Source organism: Haplochromis burtoni, unplaced genomic scaffold (assembly GCF_018398535.1).
Source record: "Haplochromis burtoni strain Fernald_Lab_line unplaced genomic scaffold, NCSU_Asbu1 Contig_249, whole genome shotgun sequence".
Taxonomy (NCBI): Eukaryota; Metazoa; Chordata; class Actinopteri; order Cichliformes; family Cichlidae; genus Haplochromis; species Haplochromis burtoni.
The window spans coordinates 450461-473092 of record NW_024582610.1 but is presented as its reverse complement, the minus strand read 5'-3'; the positions used below and the strand labels follow the sequence as shown (position 1 = coordinate 473092).

The 22632-nt window shown below is 40.4% G+C and overlaps 1 protein-coding gene across 1 annotated transcript; it reads left to right on the top strand.

Moving 5' to 3' along the window:
* The first annotated feature begins 44 nt into the window (after positions 1 to 44).
* slc5a9 (solute carrier family 5 member 9) lies at positions 45 to 22580 on the top strand. The gene is made up of 14 exons (XM_005938394.3): positions 45 to 1198; positions 2937 to 3049; positions 3477 to 3548; positions 4273 to 4377; positions 5121 to 5285; positions 5381 to 5486; positions 7697 to 7777; positions 8033 to 8238; positions 10769 to 10904; positions 11297 to 11404; positions 12409 to 12559; positions 16239 to 16407; positions 17278 to 17493; positions 20500 to 22580. The coding sequence occupies exons 1-14, from the start codon at positions 1177 to 1179 to the stop codon at positions 20809 to 20811; spliced, it is 1962 nt and encodes a 653-aa protein (XP_005938456.1). The 5' UTR covers positions 45 to 1176; the 3' UTR covers positions 20812 to 22580.
* The last annotated feature ends 52 nt before the right edge of the window (positions 22581 to 22632 follow it).

The following is a 22632-nucleotide window of genomic DNA, read 5'->3' as shown; positions in this document are numbered from 1 at the left end:
AATGTTCGGCTATAGCTGTGTCATATGGTTCTTATGTTTACAAAGGTTTATGTGTCCTTTTTTAAAAAAATAGCCTGGAAGGAGCCTAGCTCCTAATAATGTCATTTATTTACACATGCCACAAAATGTGCAAAAACATTGTATTTCTGTGTAATTTAGTGTTAAAAATTATTGTTAATGACATTAACAAGTATTTTTGTTAGACAGCAGGAAAGTCGGATGGTTGCCAGAATTGATTTATTGAAAATTTGCCAGCAGTGCAATGAAAAAGCAAATCACAGCAACACTGAGTGAAATGCTGCGTACAGTACAAATGCATCACCTTCTAATTTTCTACTTTTCACATATGTTTGTGGATGCTGACAGGAATTTTAACCTTTTCTCAAGTTCAAGACTCATTTCCAGTTTTTGGAAAACAAAACTGATGTAGTGCAGACTACAAAAGCATACTTCAGAAGATGGCACTGGTCACTGCAAACTCATAAAACAGATTTTTCTGGTCGAAAGCTGCAATTCTGCTGTATAAGTAACTATTGTGTCTTTTTTATTTTATTTTTTTATTTTTTAAATGAAGAAAAAAAAGCAACTTCAATAAAAGTTATGAAATCCAGCACCAACTCCCCACTTTACTGATGCTTAGTTGCAGGTGCTTCAATTCACATCAGACTTGCTAAGATTAGCATTACCAAGCAGGAAGAGCCATTCCTGAGTCAATTATGCTCAAAGGATATATAAAAGTACAAGATGCTTCCAGACTCCCAAACAATTTTTATTCAGTTAAACATCAGTAGGATGCAAAGGAATAACAAAGTACCATGCAACAGACAGGTTCAAAATATGGGAAGTGGACTAGTTCTTATATGGCACTTTTCTACTCGAGCACTCAAACTCCTCGGGAAAAGCACCAGTTTTCTTGTGTCATAGAGACCATAGGTAATCCCAATTGACCTGTGATAGATACGTATGTCTGTTGTCAAGATATAATAGCTAACCAGTGGAGTTTGACAGTCTCATTAACGAACTTATTAATCATTGACCAGCTGAGTGCACAGATGCACATACCTTTGTCAGGTTCAGAGGAAGGAAAAACAAAACTGTTTCAGTCAGAGGATTCATACATATGAAAAACTGTAAAATAAACGTCGTGTGATCATTGTCTGGGAGAGTGGAATCAACATGTCTACCAGTTTTACAACAGGTAAAAGCTTTTTTGTTTTAATTAAATTTGTTCTTCTATATACAGAACGCTTTATTTAATTGAAACAAAAATAGTTTTGTATGCAGCTTTGCAGAGCATGAAATGGTCAACAAAAATCAGAGAAGCAGCTTATAACACTTAAAGTTCAGGAGTTTTTTATACAGTTAATTTAGCTACTTTCAACCTCTACAGTCTGTCACCACAATAGTTGAATCTTTTCTTTAAAGACCTTTGACCGAGGGTTATTATAAGGACAATGAAACCAAAGAAAGCTGGAGAAAAGTGGAATAGATTCAAAACGATTGCTTTTACCATTTACACTGTCTAAAGTACTGAGACTTCTTCAATAATATCTACCAACATTTTTACACACTGGTTACAGTCAAAGCATAGATTCATACAGTTCATCCACTTAATGGACTGCACTATATCATTTCCCTCAAAAAAGCATATTAATTCATTTTTTAAATGCAGGTATTTTACGTCTGTTTATTTATGTATTTATTCTTTTATTAGGGCTCACAAGCTTTCAAGCACCACAGAGTATCTACTTGTGTAGGAGTGAAAGCTGTCAGACTGGGTTTTTTAAGGATTTGCAAACTGACAAAAAGGCCTTTGTATAGCATAATTTAATACTGAAATACTTTATTCTGTGTACTTATAGGACTTTATCTACAAGCACAACATGGCCAGTTTGCAATTACCAATTAAAAATTTACTTTTACTTTTGATCAGAGGAAGTCAGAGTAGAGGAAACACACACACACACACACAGGCACCAGACGACAGCTTTGCTTTTGTGCTCAGCTCTCTTCAACATGACGGGCACAGCGTCCACACCACTGCAGACGCCACCCCAATCCATCTGTCAATCTCTTGCTTTCCCCTCACTTTTGAGCAAGACTGCAAGATACTCAAGTTCCCGTCTTTTCTGGCTGAGGACCATGGCTTCAGATTTGGAGGCACTAAGTGTCATTGCAATGCTTCACACTTGGCTGCAAACCACTCCGTTGTAAGCTGAAGGCCACCACTTGATGCAGCTAACAGAACCACATCATCTGCAAAAAGCAGAGATGCAATTCTAAGCCAACCAGACTGTAAGCCTTCCACCACCTGGCTCCGTCAAGAAATTCTGTCCTTAAAAATTATGAATCAAATCAGTGACAAAGGGCAGCCCTGGTGGAGTCCAACACCAGCTGGGAATGATCGTGGGGAAGCTGAGAGCTACCACATGGACCTCCCTAGAGAGCAAAGTGAGCATCCTCAGCAGGCCTCCCTTGACACCACACCCCAGACCACACCACAGATTGACAAAAGGAAAGAATTAAGGTATTGCAATGGCCCAGGTAAAGTCCAGACCCCAACTCGAAATGCTATGATAAGATCTTAAGAAAGCTGTGCATAAATGAATGCCCACAAACCTCAATGAACTGAAGCACAACACTGTAAAGAACATTGGCCTAAAATTCCTCCGATGTGAGAAGGTGACATAATTAAGGGGCCTGAAAAATAAATTAAAGCCCACACAGGTAAATAACGTAATTTAACCAAAAGAAACAAATGTACTGAAATTATATTTCATTAACCTTATTTTTGGTTAATTTTTCTTTTTATGTTTTAGCTTCTGTGAAGCACTCTTTTATTTTTATCTTGATAGGTGCTATATAAATAAAATTTTGCTTTACTTGCTTTTACTTTACTCACCACACAGAGGTTCTGTTGTCTATTTTATATTCAGATGGCAGCCCCCTGCCCACCACTGCAGCTCCCAGCACAGCTCTCACTATGGGTGCTGCTGACATTGCTATTGTTGTTGTCTACTTTATAATTGTCATGGTGGTTGGAATCTGGGTAAGAAGAGACTAAACTAATTTCATATTTACATTTGAATCACTAAACAGTTTATACCAAAGCTAATTTAAGCTTGATTTGTTTGTTCCTTTATGTGTAAAAAATACAAGAAAGTTCTGTACAAATCCATACTAAACATGTTTATATAGAAAAATAAAATTATTTTTACATGTTTTTTTCTACGTGTTTAATTAACTATAGTCATTATGAGTGCATTTCTCCATTTACTAGAAAATGATTCTTGGATGTTCTACAGAGAGTTCATCCTTGTAAAAAATAAACAGATTTTTTTTTGACCCAGCTAATTGAGTTTTCTGATGTAGAAATGTGCAGCATGATTGTAAATGTATTTACTATATTTTGCACCAGATCAATCTTTGGTGTTGTTTTAAAACTGTATTATTCTAATCTTTTGTCCTTGCTATAGTCATCAATGCGTGTCAATCGCAGCACTGTTGGGGGGTACTTCTTGGCTGGTCGTTCAGTGACTTGGTGGCCTGTGAGTAACAAACGATTGACTGTTGTGCATCATATAAAGCTCTTGATTTCAAATCGATTGTCACACGCCTGTGCTATGAGGACCCTGTACGACACACACACAGCCAATGTTCTAATGCAAGGGACTTTCTATTTACAATAAACAACAGACTTAAGTCAAAGTCAAATTTATTTGTATAGCACATTTAAAACAACAACTGTTGACCAAGGTGCTGTACAATTAAGATAAGCAAAAGAAATAAAAACATAGGGAGACATGCACACGCACATATACACATCCACATTCCAATGTGATAAACGAATGCACCTACTTTTGTATATAAATAAAGACCAGAGCGGTAACAGAGCGCACTTCACAGGGCCCCCACTCCGATGTGAGCGCTCTGTGACCGCCCTTGCAAGTAAAAACTGCAGCGTGTGTGTCTCCACTCTCTGACTCTCAGCTGAAGAAGTGTCTTTTAGAATAAATCTCTTGACATCCACCCTGGAGACTGACTGAAGACAAAACTTTGTTAAAATTAAAATAAGAATGAGAAATACTAAATTATAACATTTGATATTTCAAGTTATGGTAGGAATTGTGTTGATTTTCTGTATAAACTAAATATGACTGAAGTGCATTCACAGGCTGTCATTTAAAAATGTTATTATGTAGTTGTAAGTATTTTAAGTAAGTATTCTAAAAGCTTTTGTTGTTATTGTCTATTATCTCTGTTCCACTACAGATTGGAGCCTCTCTGATGTCCAGTAATGTTGGCAGTGGTTTATTTATTGGTCTAGCAGGGACAGGAGCAGCTGGAGGAATCGCTGTTGGGGGATTTGAATGGAACGTAAGAGATGCACACACACACACTCAGACACACACACACCCTGTTGGGCACTGCATGCAGGATTTAAAATAACAACATGATCATTCAGTAGTTTCTTTGTAAGGACAATCATTTCATAATCAGTTTGTGATTCAATCGGGTGGCAATGAAGCTAATATGGGAGAAATATGATTTTTTTTTTTCTTCTTGTCCCTGGAAGTATTCTCAGTTAAGTATTTTGGATCAACTGAAGGGTTTTCAGAAAACATTTAGGACAACATGATTACAGGGAATTATAGTAGTCCAGCCTTGATATAAGACAGAACAACGATGAAAAACTATGTGTACATGCACCACAGAAATTATTCATTTAACTATTGCTTTTTGTTTCAATGCAACTTTTAAGAGTTGCTCCGAGTATTTCTACATCTTCATTGTGTTGGTTGTAACATTATATGTTTTGGGGTTTCTTTTTACACCAAAATCAGTTAAATCAGTTAACACTAGTTGACTATGAACAGGTTGTATTCAACTATCTAAATATGCGACTGTCCGAGCTGGATCACTGCAAGACTAAAGATTTAGATATGCTATGTAAATAGGGCGAAAACTCCCAGTAGACGCTTGTTTGGTACTTCTTCATTTGTGCTATTTAAAACTTTGCAATGTCCAAAAGTGAAAAACATGAACAACTGTTATATTTACTTTTGACAATACGGACAATGTCTCAGTGCAACATTTTGTGTTTCTGTGTGTTTCTGTAGGCATCGTGGGTTCTGGTAGCTCTGGGTTGGATATTTGTCCCCGTTTACATCTCTGCTGAAGTGGTAACAATGCCTGAATACCTGGCCAAACGCTTTGGAGGCCAGAGGATACGCATATACATGTCTGTTCTGTCACTTATTCTCTACATTTTCACCAAAATATCAGTAAGACATTTATTTTTTTTTCAAAAATATAAATGATCTTAATATGATACAGTAGCCACATTACCTGTGTGTGCGTGTGTGTGTGTGTTTCCCAGACAGACATTTTTTCCGGGGCATTGTTTATCCAGGTGTCATTTGGGTGGAATCTGTATCTGTCTACAGTCATACTGTTGCTGGTGACTGCTGTCTACACTGTGGCAGGTAAAACACAAACACGTTTTGACTGTTTTTAGTATTAATGTTAAAAGTTATGTCAGTGCAAGCTTTCAACAGCATAACTGTTTGCCATCATTTAAAATAAATTACATCAGTTTTTTATCTGATGGGTTTTTCTGGACGAGAACCAATTTTTTTATCCCACATGCAGTATCCCAGTATCCCAGCAAATTTTGATTTAGTTAGTCTCTTGACCAAAATGTCAAACTTTTTAGTCATAATTCTTTTTGGTTTAATCAATTTTTAATCAACAAAATATCACAAGACTATAATATACTATAGCAGGAATGATGCTGATGAGTACCAAACACAACACTGGAGACATTAATCCAAGTGTCTAAGCAAAGGGCTTTCTGGAGTTAGTAATGAAGAGTCGACTGTCCATGGGATCGTCAGACACTTCTTTTCCACAATATTATACCCACCTGATGTAAACCACAGGGCAGTCAACCCCCCTTCCTGCTAGGGCAAAATGGCCCTCAGGCCTCTGCTCCACAGCACAAAAAGGGAGGGAGAAGTTAAGAGCAGGGGTTTCTCACGTCCCAAGTGGTTCCCCAGATACTGTACCTCCCTCCGTCCAGCCGCACACTTCTTTGTGTTGGCCATGTGCTTCACCTGCCTCAGGAAATCCAGGACCGCAACCACTGAATATGCTCCGCCCAGGTGTTGCTATGGATGATGATGTGTTCCAGATAGGCGTCAGTATACAAAGTGTGCGGTTGCAGTACTCGGTTCATGAGGCGCTGCAAAGTGCCTATTTTTTCCTGGACGCTGCAGACAAGGCAATCTGCCAGTAGCCCATGGTCACATTCAGTGTTGTGAAAAAATGAGCTGTGCCTAACCAGTCCAGTAGTTTGCTGACCCCGGCGCATGGGAAAAGCAGACGTGGGGTCACCCAGCAGCCACGGTGCAGAAGCCACAGGGGGCTGCAGTGACGATCCCGCAGGCGTGGAGACAAACAAAAATGGACACTGTACACACACTGACACTCGCCAAACATACTCTATACCCCAGGTCCTGGCACCATTGCCCCCAGAGGGGCAATCCACCCCAAGACCCAGGAGAAGTTACCCTTTTTCCTGGGGTGGGGACAGTCCTGCAGCAGCAGGGAGGCCCAGCATCCCAGACCCCAAACAGACGGCCAATTCCTCCTCCCAGCCCCCTGCCCCGATGGCGGAGAGAACGGGAGTGTGAAGACCCCATACCTCTCCCTGTCTCTCATGTGTAGTGTTGCTGCGTGTTGTTCTAAAGTGCATTTAAAACATGGGAGGGGCTGCCAGAGAGCAGCAGGTGACACCACGGCCCAGGAACCCTCAGTGTCTACATGCATTTAAATTGAGAGGTGGGCACCAGAGGTGAGGTTGAATACACAGACCATCCTCTGGACGCCGTATAGCACGCCCACCCCCAAGGCCCTATATGTATGTGTTATGAGAGTGTGAGTAATGTGGATGTCTATGTTGTGGAATAAAAATGAGGCACAGGAGGCCAGAAGGTGACAGAGGAGGAATCCCTCCCCTGCACCTTGGTGACACACCTCTACCCCAAGACACTGCATGTGTGGGTGGGTGTGATGGAGGCTGTTTCCCTCTCTTACTAACATTCAGGAAGTCCAGCAGCCAGTTACACATGGGGGTGCTGATACCCAGGGAGCTGAGTTTCCTCACCAGCTGCTGGAGAACAATTGTATTAAATGCTAACTTAAAGTCAACAAGGGGTGATGATGAAACATTGTCATCTACTGTTTTTCAAAGTGTCTGTAATTATGATTTTAAGGGAAATGAAAATGTTACCATGTTTGTTCAGTGCTCAGAGTGCAGTTTGTATTTAGTAACTCACTGTGACAGGAATGATGGACCCGACCACATATTTTGCTCTTTACACACTTCTTTATTCCTGGTTGCTGCTCTCCCAACAATTGGCTGCAGCATTTCAGCTACAGCCACACAACAACAACAACAGCAACATCAACCTCAGGTCCTGGCACATTTGACATAGGGTGATGAGCTGATCGAGCTCAGGTGTGTCAGCCTCCCCCACAGCCGCGCCACAAACCACACCCCGCCACACTCACCTAGTTCAACTGTTTTTGAAATAAGAATTTGCTAAATTATTTATGTTGAAAACGGTCTAAATAACACTATTACCCTAACACAGACAATCTGACAATAATATAAAAATCTGTATTTATGTAGGTGGTTTGGCAGCTGTGATCTACACTGATGCTCTCCAGACTTTGATCATGGTTGGAGGAGCTTTTGCCTTAATGTTCATAGGTATGGTACACAGACTTATACAGATACACAAACACAATCATGGGTTCTTAATTACATGACTTACATAGTACTGAAAGTTTGGATTAAAAGGTGTTATTGGCCGAAATGTTTCAAGTTAAGTATCAATCAAAAAATAGAAAACTGTTTCTTTGCATCCAGTTATCCTCACTGAAGGCTTCCACATCTACATGTCATAATATTTATTAGTTAATAAGTGAAGTTATAAAATTGTAAAAGTCATTGTACATTTTCCAGCATTCTCCAAGGTGGGCTGGTATGAGGGCCTTATGGATCGTTACATGTCAAGTATTCCCAATGTGACTGTTCCCAACACCACCTGCCACTTACCCCGTAGTGATGCTTTCCACATGTTCAGAGACCCTGTAACAGGGGATTTACCCTGGCCAGGTCTACTGTTTGGGCTCACCGTACTGGCTACATGGGTCTGGTGCACAGATCAGGTGATTTGATCTACACTAAAATTCAGCATGGTGTAGTAATGTTATTGTAGCGGCACACTGCTGTGGGAATGATCCTGGAGGTGGCGGTCTCAAAAACTGATAACATTCGTCTTTGTGAGTCTAAAAAATATGTCCCAATACAAATAAATAATGCAACTGATTTTAATTCCTCAAAACACACCTTGAACTCTTTATAACATTCTTCCTTCTCAGGTTTGAATGTAAATGACAAAAGGCAGCATTTGCATACTTGGTCAAAAATGAGTATTACCTGCTATAGCCAAGGTAATGCCATCCAGAGTCTCTGGAGCAGCATATCTCTAGTTAGAGATATGCTGCTAAGATATTTAGGGCAACCTCAGTTTTAACAGTTTTAATTTCTAACAAGTCAGTGTACTCTTAATGCCAGTCTCAAGCTCAGATAAATGGGAACAGTTGGATCAAGAAGGGCATTAGGCATAAAAACATGGCCAAATAAAACACGCAGATCATCTATAATGAAATTTCTATGCTGGATTGGTTGTGGCCCAGGTTAACAATGTCCGCCAACAGGGTGCCAGTGGAAACTGTGCTACTGTTGGCCAAAAGAAAGAGGTGAAGTGGAAGAGGCAGCATGAGTAAAGAAAAGTCACAGATGTGGAAGTGAGAGTAGAAACTATAAATTCAGGGACTATAGAATAGAATAGCCCTTTATTGTCATTGTACATGTACAAGAAAATTGTGGGTGCTCCACACCAACTGCGCCACAATAGAATATAAATAGTAGACAGGAGGAATAAATAGCAAATAGTAAATATATATCATCAAGAGGGATATATACAAAAGAAGAGAAATCTATAAAAAGAAATAAGAGAAAGGCACACATTAGAGAACAAAATAATTGCAAAGTGCTCAAAAGTGGTGCAAAGAAAAGACTTGCTCTGAGTATAGATTCAGGCTGGTTTGTGAGGAAATCTTTGCCTGTACTTCACTCGTCTTCCAAAGTTTTCAGTTAGGAAAAACTAGCTGGAGGCGAGCATCATCTGGTTATGTTTTAACAACTTTTGAGGGGTTTATTTACTGAGTGGGGTGTAGGCAGAGGAAAGAGTACAAGGAGACTTGGTGGTGGAATGAGGAAGTAAAGCAAAGTATTCAAAGGAAGAAGTTACCAAAGAAAAAGTTGGATAGGCAGATGAAGAAAGTAGACATGAGTACTGGGAAATTCGGCATACCGCACAAAGAAATGCTTATAAGGAATTGTATGTGAGGTGGGATACTAAGGAAGAAGGAAAGGACTTGTATCCGTTGGGTAGCCAAAGAGACTGAGCTGGAGCAGACATGTAAACGGTTTCATTAATTAAGGATAGAGATGGAAACAAGTGAACAGAGTTTTTTGAGGAAGAAGGAGTACTTTGACGAGCTGATGTAGACAATGAGAGAGAGAGGATCACAGTCATTTGTCCCTGTGTTACAACACTAAATATGAAACACCCCCTCCCTTTTTTAACATTAAAAAATTCCGTGAATTTCATTACTTATTTGAATTCAAACATATTTTTTAGACTCAAAAAGTTATTTGTTATCCGTTTTTTGAGACTATCACCTCTATTGATCATTCTCACAGTAATTTGGCGATGAAATATTCTTACTGCATAACGCTGTTTTACTTCTCATTGCATCACTTCCAAACCTATCCTGCTTTTCTACAAAACGTAATTACTTCTGATCGGAGAGATGAGAATCTCTCCAGTACATCTTCATCTCAATTGTGTCAAGTGTCATTGTCCATTAGTTTTTGTTCAGTTATCATTTTGCTTATGTCAGGGAAAAAAGATCATCTACAAAGACTATGACAAGAATTATTGGTCAATACAATTAACAGTGTTTAACTGTATTGTAATGTCATGTAATGTTGACACTTCACAAACCAGAAACCACAACAATATTTCAGAAAATGCTATAATGAAAAACAAAACACAACAAGAATATACAAAAGTACATTATCTGAACTACAGTTAAGACACAGGGATGCATACACCTGTAAAGGCCAGCTTGCCAATAGTTACTCTTAATCATTAACCAACATTAATAAAAATGAGAACTGATTCATATAATCATGTCTGTGTTCTCTACTAGCCTTATATAACTGGGCAATGACAGATAACCCACAAGCTAGGCAGCTGAAAATCACATTTCCCCTTCTGAATGTGATAGACTTTCACTAAACTTGTCAACAGCTTGCTAATGTTACCAGCTTTATGAGACCTGATGCATTTGTGAGGTTTGCACGCACTGACTGTAGAAGTGTAATCACATTTTTGAGTGTTTAGTTCTCTACTATTATCATTAAAACTAGAATCTGTGTGCACACACACTTGCATATTTTAATACAGTATTTATTACTATTACTTATATTTGTGTTACTTATTGTGTATAAATAATATAGAAGGTTTGCAAATGTAAAGTTGAACATTACAAAAGTACAAAATGTGTAATGCAATGATGGATAAAAATGATTATATGTTTATGCTGGTGTGTGTTTTTTCTTCAGGTTATAGTCCAAAGGTCTCTGTCAGCCAAATCTTTGTCTCATGCTAAAGCCGGCAGCGTGTTGGGTGGCTATCTCAAACTGCTCCCTATGTTCTTCGTTGTGATGCCAGGAATGATAAGTCAAGCACTATTCCCAAGTCAGTAGTATACCTCTCAAAGTGGGAATGTTATGTGAAATGTTTTTTAATATTGTTCTATATGCATACTTATATAATACCATTTTGATTACCTTGATATTATTATATATATTATAACAGATGATGCATCTCTTATTATTGTTATTATTGGTTTAAAGAGATTGTTTGCAACTCCTTTTTCAACAAACCTACACTATGACACCATTCTAAGCAGGTCTCCACTTAACTTTACGTTGGAAAAATTATCACATTTTTACGTTTGTTGACACTTTCAATTCATGTTAATGGAGTGGGTAATTGTAGGTAACACATCTGTGGTGTTTTGTCTCATTTAATATAAACTAAATTGTTATTTGTTTCAGCCCCACCTTTGTTTTCTTCTTTATTTGTAGATGAGGTTGGTTGTGTGGATCCAGATATCTGTCAAAGTGTGTGTGGTGCTTCAGTTGGTTGCTCTAACATTGCTTACCCTAAACTAGTAATAGAGCTAATGCCTGTGGGTAAGACACACACATACACACACACTCATTTTGATATCTTAGTGAAGACATCTAAAAATCGAACTGACATAATGCTTTCCCTACCTGCTTACCCTAACTCTAACTATCAAAAAGGAATGCTTAACCCTAACCCTTAGCCTAAACCTTACCATAACCTAATAGTAACCCTGACACTAAGACCACATTTTAAAGTTTGAAAACTGAGGACCGTGAGGACAGGCACTTTCTTCACAAGTGACTGTTGGTCCCCACAAGTATAGTAACACACACACACACACACACACACCTATCTATCTATCTATCTATGTATGGCACAAGAAGTAAGAACATTTTTGTTTGCTCAGTTATATCTGTGTTTTAACAATGCCTCTTGGCAAGAAATCTTAAACTGTTGAAATTGTGTTTATTTCCCCTTAAATGGTGCCACAATTGTAGGGAGAATGTATTTATGGATTGAGCAGTAGAATCAAACCCAATCTTCTCTGTCAATACTAAACAGCTTATTCTGCTATTGACTCTTCTTTTGAGCTTCTGGTACCCAAGTTGCTGACAATCAGGTGTGCGACTGGGGCCTAATTAAAAGCAACTGTAAGCAGGGACCCTGCTACAGCACTCAGCATGCCACATTTGACTAATCTCAATAGGGACCGTACCAACCTGGAGCTGGTCTTCCATAGAACCAGGTTCAATTCGATTTATTTCAATTCTTTTTTAAATAGCACCAAATCACATCAGCAGTCACGTGCATGCTCTTCATTATTTGGAATGAGCCCCCAGAACCATCTCTAAATTGAAGGCCAAGTTTCATGTAACGGGCGATGTCAGCTACAGGCCACATCCCAAGAAGATGGCACAACAGGAAGACAGTTTCCTCACCCTGTCAGTAGTAGACAGTCTTTTACAGATTTGTAGAATAGAAAAATCTATGTTCTTTTTGCATGGCAACATCTGACAATAAGCAGGTTTTATAAAATGATGTGCCATCATTTTTTTCTTCTTCACAGGACTTCGTGGTCTGATGTTGGCAGTGATGTTAGCTGCTCTAATGTCATCCCTGACTTCCATTTTTAATAGCAGCTCTACTCTGTTTACACTGGACCTCTACCACAAAGCCAGGCCTAAAGCTTCTGAGTTGGAACTTATGATAGTTGGAAGGTAAGATTGACAATACAATACAAAACCAATACAAAACTCAGATGTTCTACAACATTAATACCAAAGCTATACTTACCCTAAATACAGTTTTCAATTGAGCAAATTAGTAACATGAGGTTGAAGAGCCCAGAGGCCAGAATTGGTATGGGGACCTATAAACAGATTCAAATACAGGAAGCAAAAGTAAGATGTTCTCACAAATTTTATTGAGCGACAGAGTGTAAAACTAAGGCACAGGGAATGAATGTTTGGTGTGGAATCTGGACGTGGGGGATGGTGAAACAGATGGAGTCTATGGCTTACTTGACAGTGGGGGAGGTAGTGTTGGCTGGGTGAGTGTCCGATAAAGTGGAGTGGAGTGAGTCCAACCTGAATGACCCAGAGATGCAGAGCTATGAATGTAGGAGAGCAGGCAGGTGGTGAATAGTGAGTCTGTGTGAGAGAGGCTGTGAGTGGAGTCCTAGAGAAGGTGACCAACGTCCAGGGGGGTATGCGTTCTGCAGGCAATGGAAGAGGTGATCCAAGAGGCTATTGAGGGCACAAGAGAACAAGGTAAGTTTACAAAGAACTAAGCACTAGAGACAAAGGCGTCCTGCCACTAACATGTGGTTAGTCTACGAACTGGCGAAGAACAGATGTCGGGGCTGGTCTTAAATACTGCCTTAGATTAGCCTGGATCTCCAACAGGTGCAAGTAGCAAATGTACTCACCAGGGCTCTGCCCAGAGGAGGACACACAGGGACACCATGGGAAAATCCAGACGACTCACCTGGACCATTACAGTAGTATTAATCAGAGCCAGACTGGGTTTGGCTCCAAGGGCTGAACAGAATGTTTTCAAAACCTGGGAGGTGAACTGTGGTCCTCTGTCTGACACGATCTCAGTCAGGATGCCGTACAGGCTAAACACATGATCCACCAGGATGTTAGCCGTCTGGGATGCTGTGGGAAGTTTTTTTTAGGGCGATGAAGTGCTTGGATTTGGAGAACCTGTCAACATCAGTCAAAATGGTCGACTTTCTGGAGGAAACAGGCAGGCCGCTAACAAAACCTAAAGCAATGTGGGATCAAGGCTGACTGGGAATGGACGATTGGTTGAAGCAGAACTGAAGGACGTTGAGTTTTATTTTTGTTCCGTGCAAAGATGGTGCATGCGGCCGAATAATCCCGGACATCCTTATCTAAAGTCTCCCACACAAGAGCTTGGCTAATGGCCTCCTCCACATCCCAAGTAATGTAACCAATCTTACAGGTGGGCAGAAGTATAGTTGCAATCTCAGAGATGTCAACCTCAACTATGAATGGTTTAGTGTCTAGGTGAATTAGGACTGGTGCTGATGAAAACAGATACTTCAATTTGGTGAAGGCGGCTTCAGCCTCAGGGGACCAGATGAACGGGACTTCAGTGGATGTGAGCTGTGTAAGAGGTGCTGCTACCTGACTATAGTTGCAAATGAAGTGGTGATAGAAGTTGGAAAAGCCGAGAAACTGTTGAAGATATTTATGTTAGGTAGGTCATGGCCACTCCTTAACTGATTGAACCTTTGCTGGGTCAGTCTTCATCTGCCCCCCTGCCAGAATGTATCCGAGGAATGAAACAGATGTTTAGTAAAATCCACATTTCTCAGCCTTGACATATAACCTGTTTTCCAAGAGATGTTGGAGGACTGCACGAATGTGAACTTGATGCTCCTGAAGGAATTTGGAGAATATTAGTATGTTATCAAGATAGACAAAAATATTCAGAAAATCTCTGCGAACATCATTCACCAGTGCCTGAAAGACAGCAGGGGCATTAGTAAGACCAAACGGCATCACCAGATTTTCAAAATGACCTAGAGAGTATTAAATGTGGTATCATGCTGCTTTTTTGTTTTACTTTATTCTTTTTTATGTAATCCTGCACATAGACATAGACAGGTGAAATGTGGATAAGGCAGGATCTAGGGAAGTTTGCATGTTTGGGTATGTTCTTGTTGATGGCATCTGGTCATGATCTTTTGTTTAGTTAGCATGCTATTTGTTTAGGGTAAGTTTGTTACGTGAGTGCATACCTGTGGAAGTGGTGCAATCACCAAGACTCCTCCCACTTCCACAGGTATGAAGACCAAAAAACTGTGTTTTTTCTGCTCTTCTTCACCTGATCCCAGCTGTGAGTGAACCATTTGAATGTGTGATCGTGGACTGTGTGGGCCCATTGCCTAAAGACAAAAACTGGACATCAATTTCTGCTAATGTTAAAGTGTGCTGCTACACATTTCCCAGAAGCTGGTCCATTCAGGAGGATCTCCGCACCTCTGGTCATTAATACCTTAACAAAGTTTTGTACTACCTTTTGGAGCTCAGGAATCAAACATATAGCAGCTAATGCTTATCATCCTCAGTATCAAGGAGCTCTAGAGCAGTGGCACCAAATCCTTGGATCAAAGTTACAGAAATACTGCTTAAACACAAGTAAATACTTGGATGAGGAAGTGCCAATGGTTGTGTTTGCCATACAGGAATCACTTTTTGGGCACAGTCTGGGGGCATAATCAAAACTGATGTTCTGGATTATGTTTCAAAATTTAGAGAGCACACAGCCCTTTTAGTTGCAGGTCCTATCATCTGCCCAGGCGTCAATGTAACATTGGTATGATAAGATAGCAGTGTCCTAGTCCTTAATGTCACCTGGCAAGAAGGCTTGTTTCTCAGGACCTTAGGTGGTCAAAAAGAAGGCATGTGAACCTGATTATGAGGTTAAAGACCCCTGACTGGAAGCAACAAACCCATGTACCACAGCAGAGATGACATTTCCTCAGATGTTGCAAAACCGCTAGTTGTACCTTTGGCAACTGTATCAGCTGGTGACCCTGAGACCTCTCCAGTTCCCATCTCTTCCCTCATCTTTAAGGAGTTTAAGTTAAGTTTTCATGTTTCCGCTGTAGAGTGCTCTGAGTATGCAATGGATCTGAAACTGTTTAAATCTTCATTTTTATATTATCATCAGTTAAAATTTCAAAGGACAACATTTAATTTCTAGATAATTGTGCTATTAATAGTAACTCTGGGCCCCTGTGGAGTCGGACTAAAATAGGATTAAAAAAAGAAAACTAAGGAATCATTTAAACATATAGACTCCAAAAGTAACACAGGTGCGTAGCATCGCTACTTAACTAGCAACGAATTAACAAAAGGGATTACAGAGTGACGTTAGATGTTCTATAGAACTATAAGATGTTAAGATGTGTCTTGTTAATTATAGTGATGTGGTTGTATTTTCTGTTGATTTAATGAACTGTCAGTCACAGTTTTAGCAGCAGAGCTGAAGGAGTCAGACTATGTGAAAAAGTGTACTGCGCCGACTCTGGCTCCAAAAGTGCAGCATGGCAGCTCCTGCAAACAGGAAATCTTGACTATCTTATCTATATCTTCCATCTTTTCTACAGTCATTGGTGGGGCTAGGTTAATCGAAAATTTTAAGTTGCCCTTTGGTGTGAATGGAAGTCAAATGGTTGTTTGTCTCTCTGTGTTAGCCCTGTACCAGACTGGCAATATGTCCAAGGTATACCACGCTGCTCGTCCTATAGTAGCTGGGATAGGCTCCAGCCCTCCATGACCCTGATAAGGATAAGAAGCAGACAATAAATGGATGGATGAATAGATGGATGGATAATAACAATAATGCGTGTGTTTTCAGGGTGTTCATCCTCGTCTTGGTGTGTCTTAGTCTGCTGTGGATTCCTGTTGTCCAGACAGCCAATAGTGGACAGCTGTTTGACTATATTCAGTCAGTGACCAGCTTTTTAGCACCTCCCATTACTGCTCTATTCCTAATGGCTATCTTTTGGCCACGAGCCAACGAGCAGGTATGTCTGCCTCTTCAGATTCAATCCAATTCAATTGTATTGGTCCCTGTGTCATTCTATCCCTTGCATCCTCTTATGTTAAACCAACTGACACCTTCACTACATTCACAAATGTCCTCTGAAGTCTTCCTCTTTTCCTCCTGCCTGGCAGCTCCATATTCAGCATCCTTTATCCAACATATCCACTATTCCAACTCTACATATCTCAACTCTAGCTTTGTCTCCAAACTGCTAAACATTTGATGTACTCATTTTCTAATCTTATCTATCCTAATCTTGTGATTGGAAGAGGACGTGTAGGATGGCTTTCATGTGCAAATCCATCCTCAGACTACTCTCCAGTGTGTGTGTGTGTGTGTGTGTGTGTGCCATTCCCTAGTCTTGAGATTCTTGCAAGTTGATATATAGAGATATGTCCTGTCTCCTCTTAATTTCATTTAGAGCTCTTTCGTTTTTTTAGTGCAGTCACTGTTGAAGTTTCCTGATGCTGTTACGATGATACCAAGGTTCGGGCCATGGCTGGGAGCTGCATTTCAGCCAGTGGTGTTCGAGATTTTTGAAAGTATCTGATTAACAGCAGCTTCATTTTTCAGCATGACAATGACCCCAAAAATACAGCCAATACAGTGAAAACATACTGGATAGAAAAATACACAATAGAACACCACCAGTCGTTGACTGGGCCTCTCAAATCTTCAACATTACTAAAGCAGTATGAAATCACTTTGACAGAGAATTTAAAAGAAAATAATAGATATGTAAACACAATTTTAAAAACAAGCAGAAACCTTAATAACTTGGGTTTTTTTTTTTCTTTGCCAGTTCCAAATTATTCAGCATCTAACGCGTTGTGTATGTCCTCTGTCTCAGGGTGCATTCTGGGGTCTGATGGCTGGACTAGTGATAGGACTGATCCGAATGGTTCTGGAGTTCTCCTATTCACCTCCTTCCTGTGGTCAGCCTGATCACCGGCCTGCAGTCCTAGCTGATGTCCACTACTTGTACTTTGCTCTCATCCTGTTGGCTCTCACATGCCTCATCATTGTTGCTGTAAGCCTGGCCACTGCCCCAATACCTAAAGAAAATGTAAGGAAAATTCCTTATATTATGATATTTTATTTATATTCTGATCTCTGGAGTGGTAATCAGAAGGTGTCTACTGAACAATATCCAGGGTTCATATAACATATGATTCCTGCTGCAAAACAAACGAAAGAAAGAAATGCAAAGGGAAAGTGTAACCAAGTTGCAGTTAAGAAATTCATTTTGATTATGTGGATTTCAACCTTCTTTTGACTGCTTCCTTTAGGGGTCACCAAAACAGATAATCTTGCTTTCATCTGTATGAACTATTGAACCCTTGAGGATTCTTAATCTACAGAAATTGAAGTTGTGAGATTTTAATACATTTAAGGCTGTTCATCACTGGAATCATCATGGGTTACTTTAAACATACAGACCTGAAAAAAATACTTGATCAGGTCTATACAAATACACTGACAGTATATAAGGCGCATACACCTGCGCACCTCGGACTATCAGATCATACCCCTCTCATTCTGATCCCAATGTATACACTGTGGGTGCGCATTGAAAGAACTGCAGTCAAAACAGCGCAAGACCATTTTGATCAAAGGAACTGGGAATTGTTTGCAGGTGAGAGTTATGTGGAAAACTGTGTCTGTTCAGTTTAGGGGTACATAGAGTTTTGTACTGAAAACAATACAACAAAAAGAACAATAAATCTATTTCCTCATTGAAAAGCCATGGTTGAACAGTAATTTTAGGGCTCTACTTAAAAAAAGGCATGCAGCCTTCAGGATAGGGGACAGACGAACCTACAGCACAGGAGAAACTCCAGAGAAGCATCAGGGAAGCAAAGCAAACCATAGAAAATGACAATCCCAGCGGTATGTCGAAGAGCTTTAAGGTACTGATGGACTACAAGACCATCAGAATGCTGCCAGACGATGACGATGCTACACTGCTTGATATCTTGAACAGGTCCTTTCCCTGTTTTGACACCAGGAGAGGAGGGGAATGACTGGTCATTTAGCCAAGTAGACAATACACACTTGTCCTTCAACAGCATCAGATGAGGACTGTGTTAAAAGGCATCAACATCCACAAAGCAACTGGTCAAATATCCTTGGACAAGATATTAACCCTAAGTTGCTCTCCAGTGTGTGTGAATGTTAAATAGAAAGCACTCGTGTAGAAAGAGCATAGAAAAAAGTGCTCATGTCTAGTGAGCATGAGCATATAGTGAGGTTGGGGAGTAGCCAACTAAGTGGTGTAAGGAAAATGATCTAATCTTTAACACATCAAAATCAAGGGGATTGACTTCAGGAGGTCGAGGGTCAAGAAACTATCTCTGGTGAAATAGTGGCGATTGTGGAGAACCGTAAGTAGCTGGGAGTCACCTTCTCTGCACAGCTGACTTGGTTTACAAGAGAATCTTCTTTCCTAGAAAGTTGAAGGAGGCCAGAAGCTCGTGCTGAAGTTCTACGGGAGTATATACTGATGACTCAGAATCAGAATCAGAATCAGAATGGGGTTTATTGCCAGATGTTGAGGTTTACAACATGAAGAAAGTGCTGCAGTGCTTCAGTGCAAACAATAAGAATTAAAGTGCTATGTAGAAAGAAAGATATGTGCATGAGATATACATGAGATATATACATGAGAATAAGAATTATGAGTGCTACGTAGAAAGATATATACATGAGTGCAGGTGGTGATCAGTGCCAAACATGAAATGATGCAGTGACACAGCGTAGGGTCATGTGTTAGTGGCGGGGACAGTCATGTGGTTATTGTTCATGTGTCCAACAGCAGAGGGGAAGAAACTGTTCTTATGGCGAGAGGTTCTGGTGCGAATGGACCGGAGCCTCCTGCCTGAGGGGAGCAGGTCAAACAGACTGTGTCCAGGGTGAGAAGGGTCAGCTGAGATCCGAGCTGCACGCCCCAGTGTCCTGGAGGTGTACAGGTCCTGCAGAGATGGGAGTCTGCAGCCAATCACCTTCTCAGCAGAGCGCACAACACGCTGCAGTCTCTGTTTGTCCCTGATAGTGGCTCCAGCGTACCACACGGTGATGGAGGAGGTGAGGATGGACTCGATGATTGCAGTGTAGAATTGCATCATCGTCCGTGTTGGCAGGTTGAATTTCTTCAGCTGCCTCAGGAAGTACATCCTCTGCTGGGCTTTCTTGATGACGGAGGTGATGGTGGGCTCCCACTTCAGGTCCTGGGTGATGGTGGTACCCAGGAAGCGGAATGAGTCCACAGAGGTGATGGGGGTGTCAGTCAGGATGATGGGGGGGAGTGGGGCTGTGTGCTTCCTGAAGTCCACAATAATCTCCACTGTCTTCTGGGCATTCAGCACCAGGTTGTTGTGGCTGCACCAGGTCACCAGACGTTCAACCTCCCTCCTGTAGGCAGACTCGTCCCCGTCCGAGATGAGCCCAATGACGGTGGTGTCATCTGCGAACTTGATTAGCTTGACAGACTGGTGGGTGGAGGTGCAGCAGTTGGTGTACAGGGAGACTCATGCAACAGTGTGGTATGCCAGCTGTTCTGCTGGTGAAACGAAAGAGCTGCACAGAGTGGTGCAGACAGCAAAGTGCATTACTAGGATGGAGTCAAGGAGGCTGACGGTATCAGCAAAGACAGTACACTCCTGGGATATTCTCAGTTTGAACCGCTTCCATCTGGCAAACAGTTCATTGTTTCCATCTAGAGTGGTAGCTTCCACTACACTACCACTGTAAAGATGGCACAGAAATACTCAGACATTTCAGTACAAACAAAACATAATTGGCTCGACACAACCTTATACAGTCGTGTATAATGCTGCTATTTTACTTCTCTGTTGATGCTGCTTAAGTTTGCTACTAACTTTATTTTTATCTCCTAAATTTGCTTCTAAGTTTAAGTTGTTTTTGTTTTTTTACTTGTATTGTTTTGTCCTAAGAGAGAAAGCCAAACCAAATTGAATTGTACTATGTATAATTAAATTGAAATCATTCATGTATTTGATCATTAGTAATCTGTAATAACTGTTTTTCATTCTTCGTCTCTTTTCATGTGTAGCTGCATAGGCTGACCTGGTGGTCCAGACATAGTCTTGAACCGCGAATGGATCTCTCAAGTCTTCAGATCACCTCTGACCAAGTGGACTCTAACCTCAGCTCAGAGTCTGACCGATTGCAAGAATCCACTTGGAAGAAAGTTGTTCTGTGGCTTTGTGGTTTGTCTAGTTCACGCTCCGAGTCGGCAGCTCCAGTGATTCAAAGCAGTGAACGAAACTTCCTCCAGGAGAAGTCACTCTGGAGAATAGTCTGCGATGTTAACGCCCTGCTACTGCTGGTTGTTAACGTGTTTCTCTGGGGATACTTTGCTTAATGTGGTCATGAAATCTTGAACATGTTGTTGTTTTTCTTACTTCTTACTCTTCTTAATAACTTTACTTTTCTAAACTATTCAGGAAAGAAGTGGGACAGAAAAAGGATTCTCAGATATGAAACAATGAACTAATTATTCTCTATTGTATACTGTATACAGGCGAGAGAGATAAGATTGACATCCAGTTAGCTCATTAACTGCCTTTGTTAGCAAACAATGTACAGCTCAAGCTGCTCAACTTGAAAAAATAAAATAGCCCTTTATTGTGATTGTTCATGTACAACAAAATTATGACATGAGTACAAGTGCATCTGACAGGTACAGTTAGGAAGTAGTGCAAAGGACTTGGTCTGAGTATAGTCTGTATGTGAGTGTAGGTTTTTTGCCACTGTTCTGGTAGACGTTGATCTTGGTTTCATCTGTCCAAAGAATGTTTTTCCTGAACTAGCTTTGTTTTATATTTGTTGTTGTTGTTGTTTCTTTTTAGCAAAGTCCAGTCTCGCCCTTCTATTCTTGAGGTTTATGAATGGCTTGCACCTTGCAGTGAACATTCTGTATTAATTTTCAGTCTTCTTCTTTTATATTCTCATTTATCCAGTATATCTACCATGCCTTTTATGCACTTCTGGACTTTTTCTGCTCTTCTGTTAAAACTATCTCAGCCATGCCACTCTAACTTTGTCCTTCAAACAAATGTAATCCAGTCTCCACCCTGAACTGACCTGAAACCCATCGGTCACTCCTACTGCACACCTCACCAGTGTTTCACTGTTCTCATACATGTTCTGCACTAGTCTTTCTCTATATCCACAATGACACTGGCTGTCTTTCGTCCAGTTTGCCTCCCCTCACAACATGGTGATGGCCGTCCATCCATGAGACTAGTTCTGTTGGAGGTTTCTTCCTGTTAAAAGGGATTTTATTCTTCCAACTGTTGCCAAAACACTTGCTTATAAGGGGGTTATAGGATTGTTAGGGTTTTTCTATTTTCTTTGTATTATTGTAAGGTGTTTACCTTACAATATAAAGCCCCTTGAGGAAACTGTTGTTGTGATTTGGCACTATATAAATAAAACTGAATTGAACTCCCTTTGTCTCTGTTTGTCTGCAACCTCAGCAGATCAAAGGGAAATTAATTTGATCGCTGGTGTGTTCTGTGTTCTCACAGCTACAGTTAAACTCTCAAGATCAGAAATAAGTACAGACATTTTATATATTTTCTAAATAAACAAATTATTACATGCACATTCCTGTGACAACGCAACAGTTTGCTTCACTTAAAAGTAAGGCAAACTGTTGCATTCCTTTTGCAGTGCAGAGTTAAGCTGCACATATAAAATGCATGCCCCCAGCAGAGAATCTATATTGTGCCATTATCACCAGCAGGTGACACTAGTGTTACGTCTCTGAAGTGGAATCTGTTCACGGAGCCAGCAATAAACAAAGGTAGAATTTACATTATGAAAGACCACATATTAAATGTCCATTCTCAATAATTGTTTATTTATTAAAACACAAGTGGAAAGAAAGTACAACTATAGACCACGTTACATTGCTTGGAGCCAGGCCCAGGGGAGGGGCTTGTCAATAAGTGCCTGGTGGTCAGGCTAGCCCGTGCAGCCTGGCCGGGCTCAGTCACATCTTAACATAACATATTAATGTAATATGCCTGTCTTACAGAAGGTGCACACCTCTTTTTTATTACAGAAGGCTGTGATGACTAACTGAAACCAGACAAAAAAAAATTTATCTATACAGTAACGTGCATCACAGCTTGTAAATCATAGCACATTTTCCATAAATGCAAAAATGTGAAGAAAT